The 12,499-nt window shown below is 47.4% G+C and overlaps 1 protein-coding gene across 1 annotated transcript in view; it reads left to right on the top strand.

Annotated features, from left to right (window-relative positions):
- Window positions 1-12,499, top strand: part of egln1a (egl-9 family hypoxia-inducible factor 1a) — a 134,224-nt gene that overhangs the window by 98,709 nt on the left and 23,016 nt on the right. Inside the window, exon 2 of the mRNA XM_038800521.1 lies at window positions 3,140-3,276. Within this exon, the coding sequence (XP_038656449.1) occupies window positions 3,140-3,276 (137 nt within the window). The remainder of the gene's footprint in view (window positions 1-3,139; window positions 3,277-12,499) is intronic.

Genomic DNA, 12,499 nt, shown 5'->3' on the forward strand with positions numbered 1-12,499 from the left:
CTCACTGCCCGTCTCTCTCACTGCCCGTCTCTCTCTCTCTCTCTCTCACTGCACTCTCTCTCTCTCTCTCTCTCTCTCTCTCTCTCACTGCCCCTCTCTCTCTCTCTCACTGCCCCTCTCTCTCTCTCTCTCTCTCTCTCTCTCTCTCTCTCTCTCTCTCTCTCTCTCTCTCTCTCTCTCTCTCTCTCTCTCTCTCTCTCTCTCTCTCAACCATCCACACAGCCCATTATTTCACATAGAGCTACTTAAATTTCTACAATACAGCACCGCAAATCGCCGCCACAGTGCTTCTCCAAGGCTTAAGTGTCTTTTAATTCGCCTTCAGCTTCATTTCTTTAGTAGAGGTCCATATTTCGTCTGGCGTTTCAAAGTAGAAGTCCCGTTCCTCGTGTGACCCACAGACGCGCTGGGAATAGCATCTCGAACTTCACCCCCTTCTTAAACAGGGCCATTTTCCCCCAATTGAACCCAGCTTGCCTCTTGGCCAAATCCGCTCCCACGTCCTGATCGATGCGCAGCTCACAGTTCTCCCACTTGATGCTCCATTCTTTCTTGGCCCACCGCAAAACGTGTTCCTTGTCCATGAAACGGTGAAAACATACCACCATGGCCCTCGGCGGCTCGTTCGCTCTGGGCTTCCTCGCAAGGGCTCTGTGCGCTCTGTCCAATTCCAGGGGCCGAGGGAATGCCCCAACCCCCATCATCTTCTCCAACATGTCCGTCACGTAGGCCCTCACATCTGATCCCTCACTGCCTTCAGGGAGGCCAGCAATTCTGAGATTCTGCCTCCTGGACCTATTCTCCGGGTCTCCAGCTACTCCGGCATTCTTTTCTGGCGGTCATTCATCATCCCCACCTTGCTTTCGAGCACGGTTATATACTCCTCTTGCTCGGTCAACTTTTGTTCGACCACCTGGATCGCTTTCCCTTGGGTTTCCTGATTCTGAACCACTTGATCAATCAAAGCCTTAATCAGGTCCAGCATGTTCTTCTTCAGCTTGGCGAAGCAATCCTCGAAAAACTTCACCAACTGCTCCGTCGACCACTGTGCCGTCTCCCTTGCTCTCCGCCATGCTGTCCTGTGTCCTGTGTTTGTCGTCTCACACGGCCACTTCTGGTCCAATTCTCCATACACGGAGGGGGCTTTCTCCTTACTGTCTCACTCTTCACTGATTTATCCCATAAAATCCGAAAATAACCGGAGGAAAAAGGTCCAAAAGTCTTTTACAGGCGGGAGCTACCAATGTGCGACCTCCTACTCCATGGCCGCCACCGGAAGTCGGAACAGCTGCTCCTTATCCACCCTGCCTATTCCCCTCAATCTTGTACACCTCGATCAGTTCGCCCCTCAAGCTTCTCTGCTCCAGCGAAAACAACCCAAGCCTATCGAACCACTTTTCATAACTTAAATATTCCATCCCAGGCAACATCCTGCTGGATCACCTCTGCACCTTGTCCAGTGCAATCACATCCTTCCTATAATGTGGTGACCAGAATTGTACACAGTACTCCAGCCGTGGCCTCATCAAAGTTCTATACAACTCCGACGTGGCCTCCCTGCTTTTGCAATCTATGCCTCGATTGATAAAGACAAATGTCCCTTTTCACCACCCTCTTAACCTGCCCTTCTGCCTTCAGAGATCTACGGACAAAGACGTCAAAGTCCTTTTGTTCCTCGGAACTTTTTAGTGTCATGCCATTCATTGAATACTTGTCGCATTACTCCTTGCAAAGTTCACACTTTTCAGGATTAAATTCCATCAGCCACTTTTCTGCTCATTTGACCATCCCGTCTATATCTCCCTGCAACCCAAGACGCTCATTCCCACTGTTAACCCAGCCAAACTTTGTGTCATCTTCATACTTACTGATCCTACCCACCACATGGTCATCTATGTCATTTACAGAAATTACAAACAGTTGGGGGCCCAGCACAAATCCCTGTGGTATGCCCCTGGTCACTGGCTTCCAGTCACTAAAGCCTGTCATCACTCTCTGTCTCCTGCAACTAACTAGCTTTGAATCCACCTTATCAAATTACCCATGTGCCTTCTTTATAGGATTTTAAACTTTTTCACTTTTACCAGCCAAAGCTTTCTCATATCCTAATTCTTAGAAAAATACCCAAAGTCTTTGGCCCTTGGCTGCCCAATAATTACTTTCACCAGGTTTATAAATATAAACACAATTACTTTTTTATTAATAACGAGAACTGTAATGAAATATGCAGTGAATTGTTTGCAGCACCTTACTCCTCTTCAAACTCTACATTTAGTCTAAGGCTTTACTGCAGATTCATTCAGGCCTTTGTAGTTTCAGAAATACACACCCCCGCCTTTCTGGAGACAGAGCAAGAGAGGGTCCGGATCTTTGTTTGCAGCCTGTAATGGCCTGTAAAGCCTGTAGATACATTCATTCGGGTTCTTTGCAATTCCAGGAATACAGCACTCTCAGCCTTTCTGGAGAAAATACAGAGGGAGATTGAGAGAGTCATTGTTTCTATGCTTCTAGGAGTCAAACCGAGCTCCTTGGGACTCTAAAATCATTCCACTGGGACAGAATCCAATCAACGCCTGCTACCCAGCAGAGTATGGCCTTTTGTGCCAGTCAATCAATCAAATAGAGTCCCATCCCATCCCTCTCTGGTGCCAAAATGTCTGAAGCTCCTGTTCAAAGTAGCAGAGACCAGCAGTGTTCTCTCCTGTAACTTTTGAATTCCTCATTCTCTCTGTAGCTTGACTTAAAGATACATGTTGATTCATCACCCATGGATCAAAAATGATAATAGCAAAGCAAAAGAAAGGAAAAATAAGGAAATAAACAGGAAGAATCCCATACAGTGTGTAAAATTTAGACTTTTTTTAACCTTTAACATCTCATGATGAGTGGACAAATTGTAATTTTGAAGTAACCAACTGGAGGGAATGATTTTTAATTCTGAGTGTTATACTGAGAAATTCTAGATGACTTTGACAAACCTATGACACTGGAAAAATGATCTGTCATCAGCAGATTAAATGCACTGAAATAGTATAAACTTCAGATACTAAGAAATATTTAGTGATGATTTGCTTTGTATCTAGGAGTTCAAAGTGTACTAATGAGGTCTGGTGCCTAAAGATTTCTTTTGCTTTGCTAGGTGAATGGGGGTCTTCTTCGAATTTTTCCAGAAGGCAAATTACAGTTTGCTGATATTGAACCAAAGTTTGACAGGCTGCTGTTTTTTTGGTCTGATCGACGCAATCCTCATGAAGTACAACCTGCTTATGCCACAAGGTCAGTTTTACAAAGTCCTTTTATTGGGAAGAAAGCAAAAGTTGAAAAATCACATTCATAGTTGTCATTTTCCATTTATTTCAGGAGTAGGCACAGCGGGTTATGCTTGTCAGACGAAACGTGACACAGATAGTGCCTATTTAAGATGTTACATTTTCAGTCCTCCCAAGGTGAACTCGTGTAGTTAGTGTTAGTGCACTTGATGGCTGAAATTCCCATAACTTACTGGGGCATATTGGAATAATCAGCAACCAAAATTATGAAGAAAAATCTATGCGACAAAAATCATCCTGGGTCGACAAGATATGCTACTTCAGACCACTTGTTGCAGCATGTTTTATCAACTGTCCATAGATTAATTATAGCAGTCATTCTGTAATGAAATTAGAACACACACAGCTTCCTTCCTCTACGTACAAGGAATATCCTTAGTACAGATGGTGTCAAATCAAACCTGCAGGACTAATTAGGAATGAAAATGCACAAATATTTTCTGTCCAAAAAATTTTTTTCCTTCCTACTCCAACCATTCCTACCACTTACTACCATAAAATTTGTTATGATGTGGAGTTGCCGACCTTGGACTGGGGTGAGCACAGTAAGAAGTCTTACAACACCAGGTTAAAGTCCAACATGTTTGTTTTAAAGTGAAAACTACTGTTACTGCTCAAGTGCAGGGTTGGGCCATGTTCCAAAAATGGTTGCAATCATTTATTGGGGCGAGAACTTTGGAACCACTGAACTCCTTAACATAATAAAGTATTTGAGACAAATTCCAAAAACTCTGATTTCTAAAATGCTCACAACTAAAATCTTGATGCATAGGGGAGCAGGGTACATCTTTATTTCTTTCTCACATATGTAGAAAAAATACAGATTATGGATTGTCTCAATTTAAAATTTTATATACCAATTACTTCAATTATAACAGTAAGAAGTCTTACAACACCAGGTTAAAGTCCAACAGGTTTGTTTCAAACACGAGCTTTCGGAGCACGGCTCCTTCTTCAGGTGAATCTGAAGAAGGAGCCGTGCTCCGAAAGCTCGTGTTTGAAACAAACCTGTTGGACTTTAACCTGGTGTTGTAAGACTTCTTACTGTGCTCACCCCAGTCCAACGCCGGCATCTCCACATCATGGCTACCATTGACACCGCAAACTGCCGGCTCAAAGTGGAGAGGATCTCCAGGAAGATCGCGCATATAGACACTGACATTCAGTTTCTACAAAGATGCAAAAAAGCAGACAAGATCCATTCACCTGAAGAAGGAGCCGTGCTCCGAAAGCTCGTGTTTGAAACAAACCTGTTGGACTTTAACCTGGTGTTGTAAGACTTCTTACTGTGCTCACCCCAGTCCAACGCCGGCATCTCCACATCATGGCTTCAATTATAAAAGAAGATGTAATGCTAGGTAAGCGGACAGTGGAGGCTTAAAGGTTAGAATTAAGGAATAGAAAGGATGTAAGATTGTAATAGAAGTTGTGTATAGACCTCCTGGTAGAAGCTGTGGATTGGTCGAATGTATAAATGCTGAGATTAGACCAGCGCGTGTACCAAAGGCCGCGTTTTTTAATCGATTTTAGCTTTATATGGATTGGAATAAATTGACTATAAACATGTCCAAAAGTTTGTCAATTTCTTGGTGTTCAGGCCAGTGTCTTCAAGCCATCAGTTTGATATGCCATATTAGATGGAGTAATGATCCACTGTTACTCCAGCCTAACACTGAACATTTACTGATCAGTAATCATGATGTGATCAAGTTCAACATAGTATTTTAAAGGGAGAAATAATGGGTGGCACGGTGGTGCAGTAGTTAGCACTTTTGCCTCACGGTACCCACAGCCCGGGTTCTATCCCAGCCCTGAGTCACTGTCGGTGTGGAGTTTGCACATTATCCCGTGTCTGCGTGGGTTTTACCCTCACAACCCAAAGATATGCAGGGTAGGTGGATTGACCACGCTAAATTGTCCCTTAATTGGGGGGGGGAAAAAAATTGGTCACTTTAAATTTAAAAGAAAAAAAAAAGAAAGTGAGAAATAGATTCCAGACTTGAACAAGGCAGATATGTGGTGCAGTGGTTAGCACTGGGACTGCGGCGCTGAGGACTTGGATTCAAATCCCGACCCTGGGTCACTGTCCATGTAGGGTTTGCACAATCTCCCCATGTCTGCGTGTGTTTCACCCCCCACAACCCAAAGATGTGATTGGCCACACTAAATTGCCCCTTAATTGGAAAAAAATAATAATTGGGTACTCTAATTTTTTTTTTTAAAGAATCAAATAACCCCACTACCCGATCAAACTTCTTCTCCACATCAAGTGCCGCCACCACCTCCGTCACCTTCCCCTCCGCCGATAACATAATCATATTTAACAACCTTCTAACATTTGAGAATGGCTGCTTTCCCTTCGCTAGCTCTGCCTGATCCTCTCCTATCATTGGGAGGCACCCCTCCAACCTTGCCGCCAGCACCTTTGCCAGTATCGACATTCACATTTAATAGGGATATGGGCCTATACGACACAAGGACCACCAGGTCCTTGTCCTTTCTTTAACAGCAAGGAAATCAAAGCCTGTCCCAATGTTTGCGGCAAAACCCCTCTATTGGATCGGCGCAGGCCGGGAGGGCCGAAGGTCCTGTTCCTGTGCTGTAATTTTCTTTGTTCTTTGTTCTATCTAGCACCTCCTCAAACATTCCATCATCAGCGGCGCCAACTTGTCCTTGAACTTCTTATAATACTCCACTGAGAACCCATCCGGCCATGCCGCCTTCCCTGACTGCATCCTCCCGATTGCCTCTTTTACCTCCTGCTCCCCCACCTGCCCCTCCAGCCCTGCCCTATCTTCCTCCTCCAACCCGTCCAGAAACTCCCTCATCTCTCACTCCGCTCCTGGTGGCTCTCACCTATAGAACCTCTCATAAAACTCCTCAAAAACTTTATTAATCTTCTCCGGGGCCACCACTAACTTGCCCGTCCTATCCCGTACATGGAATGTCTCCTTCACCGCCTCCTCCCTCTGGAGCTGGCCAGCCAACATATGCTTTGCCTTCTTCCCATATTCATAGAATGCCCTCTTCGCCCATCTCAATTGGCACACCGCCTTCCCTGTGTAAAACTGATCAAACTTTGCCTGAAGCTCCTTCCTCCTGTCCGGGAGGGCCAGGTCCGAGACCCGCCCTACCTCCTGTCCACCTCCAAAATCTCCTCTAACAAGCTTTGCCGCTCCTCCCTCTCTTCCTTGTCCACCTTAGCCTTAAACAAGACCACCTCCCCCTCACTACTGCCTTTAGAGCCTTTCAAACTTCTGACTGCGAAACATCCCCGTACATTTAAACGTATTCCTCGATCACTGTCCCGGTCTTATCGCAAAAACTGCGGTAGGCTAACGACCCCACGCCCATTCTCCAACCCGGCCTCTGGGCCATCCCATTCTCTAAAACCGCATGGTTACCTTCCAGTCTTTTCAGATACTGGAACCATATGAGCAATGGAAGAAAACTATGGAAATGTGGACTCTGGTCACTGCTCTAGCCAAGTAAAGGCTAGGCATGTCCTTAGCAGAAAGAAATAAGATTGGAAATAAAAAGGGCAGCACGGTGGCCTAGTGGTTAGCACAACCGCCTCACGGCGCTGAGGTCCCAGGTTCGATCCCGGCTCTGGGTCACTGTCTGTGTGGAGTTTGCACATTCTCCCCGTGTCTGCGTGGGTTTCGCCCCCACAACCCAAAAATGTGCAGAGTAGGTGGATTGGCCATGCTAAATTGCCCCTTAATTGGAAAAAATAATTGGGTAATCTAAATTTTTTTTAAAACAAAAAAAAAGATTGGAAATAAAGGCGCAATCTAAAGGAAACGTTTCCAAGTGTGGTAGCCTGCAGGAATTTCCGGGTACTTCACGACAGCTGACCCGCCGAAACCGGTATCTAACGGTAATTAGGGCTGGTAATTATGCCCTACGGGCTTCATGTCTGAAATGACTGTCCCACCAGCCAATTAGTCTGAATATCGCCCGGTAGCTCCCCGCTAACGAAGGGGAGCAGCACTTAAAAACCGATCCCGCAGAGCAAGCCCAAGACAGAACGCAGCTATTCCACCGCACAGACCAGCTTCATGATTTGGAGATGCCGACCTGGGCAGAGTGTTGGATGCGGTTGAGTGCAGACGGGATACTCCGTTCCTCTGAGGAGTCGGAAGATCAGCCACAGGGCAGTCAGTGCTTCCTGGGAATCAGTGTTAGCGGCCGTCAACACAGGAATTGTTACCAGGAAGACCACCTGACCTCCACTGGGCCGCATGGATGAGTTGGCATTGGCCCCCTGGCACTGGTGGTTCCCCCCTCCCCGGATTACGCTGCAGTTGGCACCACACTCTCTCTTCCCTGCCCACATTCCCCTCCCAGCATAATACAGTGCTTGTGCTCTGTCACCCACCACCACCCCTCGCCTACCAGCAGCAACGGTGCATACGGCTGATTCCATCCCCGACCGACACCCCCCAAAAAAAAACAAAGTTTGTGGATCACAATGCCCTATCTTTGTCTCTGCAAAAGAATTTGGCCCATGACAGATGGGAGAGAGAGCCCTAATGGATGGCGTGGTGCTGGATATCACAGTCCTCACCCCCTACGAGGCATGGCCCTGGAGGTCGCGGAGGTGACAGAGGACAGAGCAGTCACCGACATCGAGCTTAGCCTGCGTTGCAGTGGTTAGTACCCCTGCCCCCCCATCCAGCTGACCTGTCATACATCTGTTGCTCATGCCAGAATAATGATCCTTCCCTCTCACTGACCACATCCACTCTCCCGCAAGATCTCCAACCGATGGTGCCAGCCCATCCAGGATGTCCCCCCTGAGTTCAAATGATTAGATTGTGCACAAATCTCACACATGATAGGTAGGCTTCTGGTTTTGGCAGACGTTCAGTTTCATGGTGAGGACTCATTTTGAACAAATGAACCCTGTCCTAAAAAATTTGTGGGGGGGGGGGGAAACGATTGTTTCCAGCTACCTCACAAAGAGATGTTGGAAATTCTTCAATGGTACAGAGAATGGAGGACTCCATGATTATATATAATCTTTATTGTCGCAAGTAGGCTTGCATTAACACTGCAATGAAGTTACTGTGAAAAGCCCCTAGTCGCCACATTCCGGCACCTGTTCGGGTACACAGAGGGAGAATTCAGAATGTCCAAATTACCTAATAGCATGTCTTAGTGATTCCCAAAATCAATTGTGGCCTAATTGTATGCACTTGTACAAAGAAAGAATTTCTCAAAGAAAATACAACCCCAGAGGTGGGTTGCATTTTTAATAGATTTATGGTTCAAGACAAGAAGCAAGATTTGGAAAATAGCTGACCGTGAATGAATCCCAAAAATGCACAGGCAGACTTGTGGGAGGAAACCAGAGCACCCGGAGGAAACTCACGCAGACACAGGGAGAACGTGAAGACTCTGCACAGACAGTGACCTAAGCTGGGAAATGAACCAATAATTACTTGATGTTTCTGGTGTGACTCCAAATATCGTAATACAAAGAATTGTCCAAAAGTCAAGAATCTAGTATTTGAAGCAGTTCATGAACCGATGGTTCTGATGATGAACAACAAGAAAGTATTGTATGAGCGACCAAAAGCTTAAATCAGCCCATGAATACCTTGGTTGCCAATTCATTTAATTGTACAGAACTAGATAGTGGCTGTAACTCAAAGTGTGGGATCGATTTGCTAAATTGTTATTTGGAAACCCTTGACAAAGCAGATAAAAAGAGTCAGGGAACTTGAAAGCACTACCTGCTTTTGATTTGGGGACAATAATGCATTAACGTCTTGAAAGAGAGTGGTCCTCCCACGTGAAATTACTGGAATGCTTCATCTCATTGACACCAAAGTCAATGGGAAAAAATAAAGGTGCATGTGGACATGGAGAATAATAAAGCATTTGTCTTTGGTAAAGTGGTGAACCTAGAGTTCACTGGATCTGGGCATTATTGTATTCCTTTGAGGAAACCAGAAATTTCCTGTCATGAAGTTCAAGAAGTATTGTTAACCTCTGGCGTTAAAGAGTCTGGCTAATGCGAGCCTTTAATGAGGCGCGCGAGGGGGGGGGTTCTGCCCCCAACAATGTCGCAGGCCCTGATCTCCTTGATTTTGAAGCGGGACAAGGACCCGGTCCAGTGTGGGTCCTACAGGCCCATCTCCCTCCTGAATGTTGACGCCAAGCTGTTAGCAAAGGTCCTGGCAACCAGGATAGAGGACTGTGTGCCAGGGGTAGTCCATGAAGACCAGACGGGGTTCGTGAAGGGACGCCAACTTAACACAAATGTCCGGAGATTGTTAAATGTGATTATGATGCCAGCAGTGGAAGGGGAGGCGGAGATAGTGGTAGCGCTGGACGCGGAGAAGGCATTTGACAGAGTGGAGTGGGAATACTTGTGGGAGACGTTGGAAAGGTTTGGGTTTGGGGAGGGATTTATCAAGTGGGTAAAACTGCTCTATTCAGCTCCGATGGCAAGTGTGGTAACAAACGGGAGGAGGTCAGAATATTTTGGGCTCCATCGAGGTACTAGGCAGGGATGTCCCCTATCTCCCTTACTCTTTGCATTAGCGATTGAGCCGTTGGCGATGGCACTGAGGGGTTCAGGGGGGTGGAGAGGACCGACAAGGGGAGGGGAGGAACATCGGGTCTCGCTCTATGCGGATGATTTGTTGTTGTATGTGGCAGACCCGGAGGGGGGAATGCCGGAGGTAATGGGGATACTAGCGGAGTTCGGGGACTTTTCTGGATATAAATTAAATCTGGGGAAAAGTGAGGTCTTTGTAATACACCCGGGAGACCAAGGGGAGGGAATTGGGAGGCTCCCCTTCAAAAGAGCAGTTAAAAGTTTTAGGTATTTGGGGGTGCAGGTGGCAAAGAACTGGGGGACCCTCCACAAGTTGAACTTTTCCAGACTGGTGGAACAGATGGAGGAGGAGTTTAAGAGGTGGGACATGGTGCCGCTGTCGCTGGCAGGGAGGGTGCAGTCAGTTAAAATGACGGTCCTCCCGAGGTTCTTGTTTTTGTTCCAGTGTCTGCCCATCTTCCTCCCCAGGGCCTTTTTCAAGAAGGTAACGAGTAGTATCATGGGGTATGTGTGGGCACATGGCACCCCGAGAGTTAGAAGGGTCTTTTGGAGCGGAGTAGGGATAGTGGAGGGCTGGCGTTACCCAACCTTTCAGGATATTACTGGGCGGCAAATACATCGATGGTACGAAAGTGGATGATGGAAGGGGAGGGGGCAGCCTGGAAGCGCATGGAGAGGGCGTCCTGTGGCAACATAAGCTTAGGGGCACTGGTAACGGCACCATGGCCGCTCCCTCCCACGAGGTATACCACGAGCCCGGTGGTGGCGGCCACCCTCAAGATCTGGGGGCAGTGGAGGCGACACAGGGGGGAAGTGGGAGGTCTGATAGGGGCACCACTAAGAGGGAACCACAGATTTGCGCCGGGAAACACAGGAGGGGGATTCCAGAGCTGGCAGAGGGCGGGTATTAGACAACTGAGGGACTTGTTTATAGAGGGGAGGTTTGCGAGCCTGGGAGAGCTGGAGGAGAAATTTGGGCTCCCCCCGGGGAACACGTTCAGGTACCTCCAAGTGAAGGCATTTGCCAGACGACAGGTAGCGGGGTTCCCCGCGCTCCCCGACAGGGGGGTGAGTGATAGGGTGCTATCAGGGGTCTGGGTCGGGGAGGGGAAGATCTCGGACATCTATAAGATTATGCAGGAGGTGGAGGAGGTACCAGTAGAGGAGCTGAAAGATAAGTGGGAGTTAGAGCTGGGGGAACAGATAGAGGACGGGACATGGGCAGACGCCCTGGAGAGGGTCAACTCGTCGTCGTCATGTGCGAGACTAAGTCTCATTCAATTTAAGGTACTGCATAGAGCCCACATGACGGGGACAAGGATGAGTCGGTTTTTCGGGGGTGAAGACAGGTGTATTAGATGTTCGGGAAGCCCTGCGAATCATGCACATATGTTTTGGGCATGTCCGGCACTGGAGGAGTTCTGGAAGGGGGTGGCAGGGACGGAGTCGAGAGTGGTGGGGTCCAGGGTCAAGCCAGGATGGGGACTTGCGATCTTCGGGGTTGGGGTGGAACCGGGGGTACAGGAGGCGAGGGAGGCTGGAATATTAGCCTTTGCGTCCTTGGTGGCTCGGAGGAGGATCCTGATTCAGTGGAGGGACGAAAGGCCTCCGAGTGTTAACACCTGGTTTAAACGACATGGCAAACTTCATCCAATTGGAAAGGATCAAATTCGCCCTGAGAGGGTCGGTGCAGGGGTTTTTTCAGGCGATGGCAACCCTTCCTAGACCTCTTGGATCAGAGATAGAAACTGAGGCCGTGACAGCAGCAACCCGGGAGGGGAGGGCGGGGGCGGGAGGGAGGGGGGAGGAGGGGGGGGGGGGGGGGGGAGGGGGGACAAAGACGAAGGAAGTACGGGTAGCGGTGGTGGCACGGGCAAGGCCTGCCCGAGGACGCTGCTAGAAATGATAAGTTGGTCTGACTGTCGGTTCGCGGCGGGGGGGGGTGGGTGGGGGACGCGCGAGTAGGGGGGGGGGGGGGGACTTTTTTTTTTCTTTTTCTTGTTAAGTAGGGGGGTTTGACTTTGTTTTGTTATAATTTAAATGTAAATGTAGGGGGGGTTAAAATGTTTGTATTTTGAAAAATTTCTTCAATAAAAATTATTTAAAAAAAAAAAAAGAGTCTGGCTAACAAGAAGACAATCTGCTGGAAATTGCATAAACAATTCTTCCATCCTTCATCACAAAAGTTCAAGCTACTAAAGGATGCCAGAGTTGTGGATAAAGAATATCAATCTCTTGTTAAACAGACTACATCAGAATGTGAAAGATGCATTGAATGTCGAAAGGTGCTACCACGTCCAGTTCAAGTGTCCCATTAGCCCTGGATATTAACATAGCGGTAATCATGGACTGAAAGCATAGTACAAGGATTGGAGTATTTATCTGTTACATTTTGTAGATGTGGCAACCAGGTTCAACATATCTACTGCAATAAACACCAAGGATAGATGGTCAGTAGTAGATGAAGTCATAGAAAAATGGGTTGGAACAGGACTTGGGTCGGCAACAAAATTCCAAACAATTAATGGATGTGAATTTGCAAATGAAGAGTTTAGGGACGTGTGAGAATATGCCATACTGCTGCAGAACGTTGGTTCAG

This window comes from Scyliorhinus canicula, chromosome 6, assembly GCF_902713615.1.
Source record: "Scyliorhinus canicula chromosome 6, sScyCan1.1, whole genome shotgun sequence".
NCBI lineage: Eukaryota > Metazoa > Chordata > Chondrichthyes > Carcharhiniformes > Scyliorhinidae > Scyliorhinus > Scyliorhinus canicula.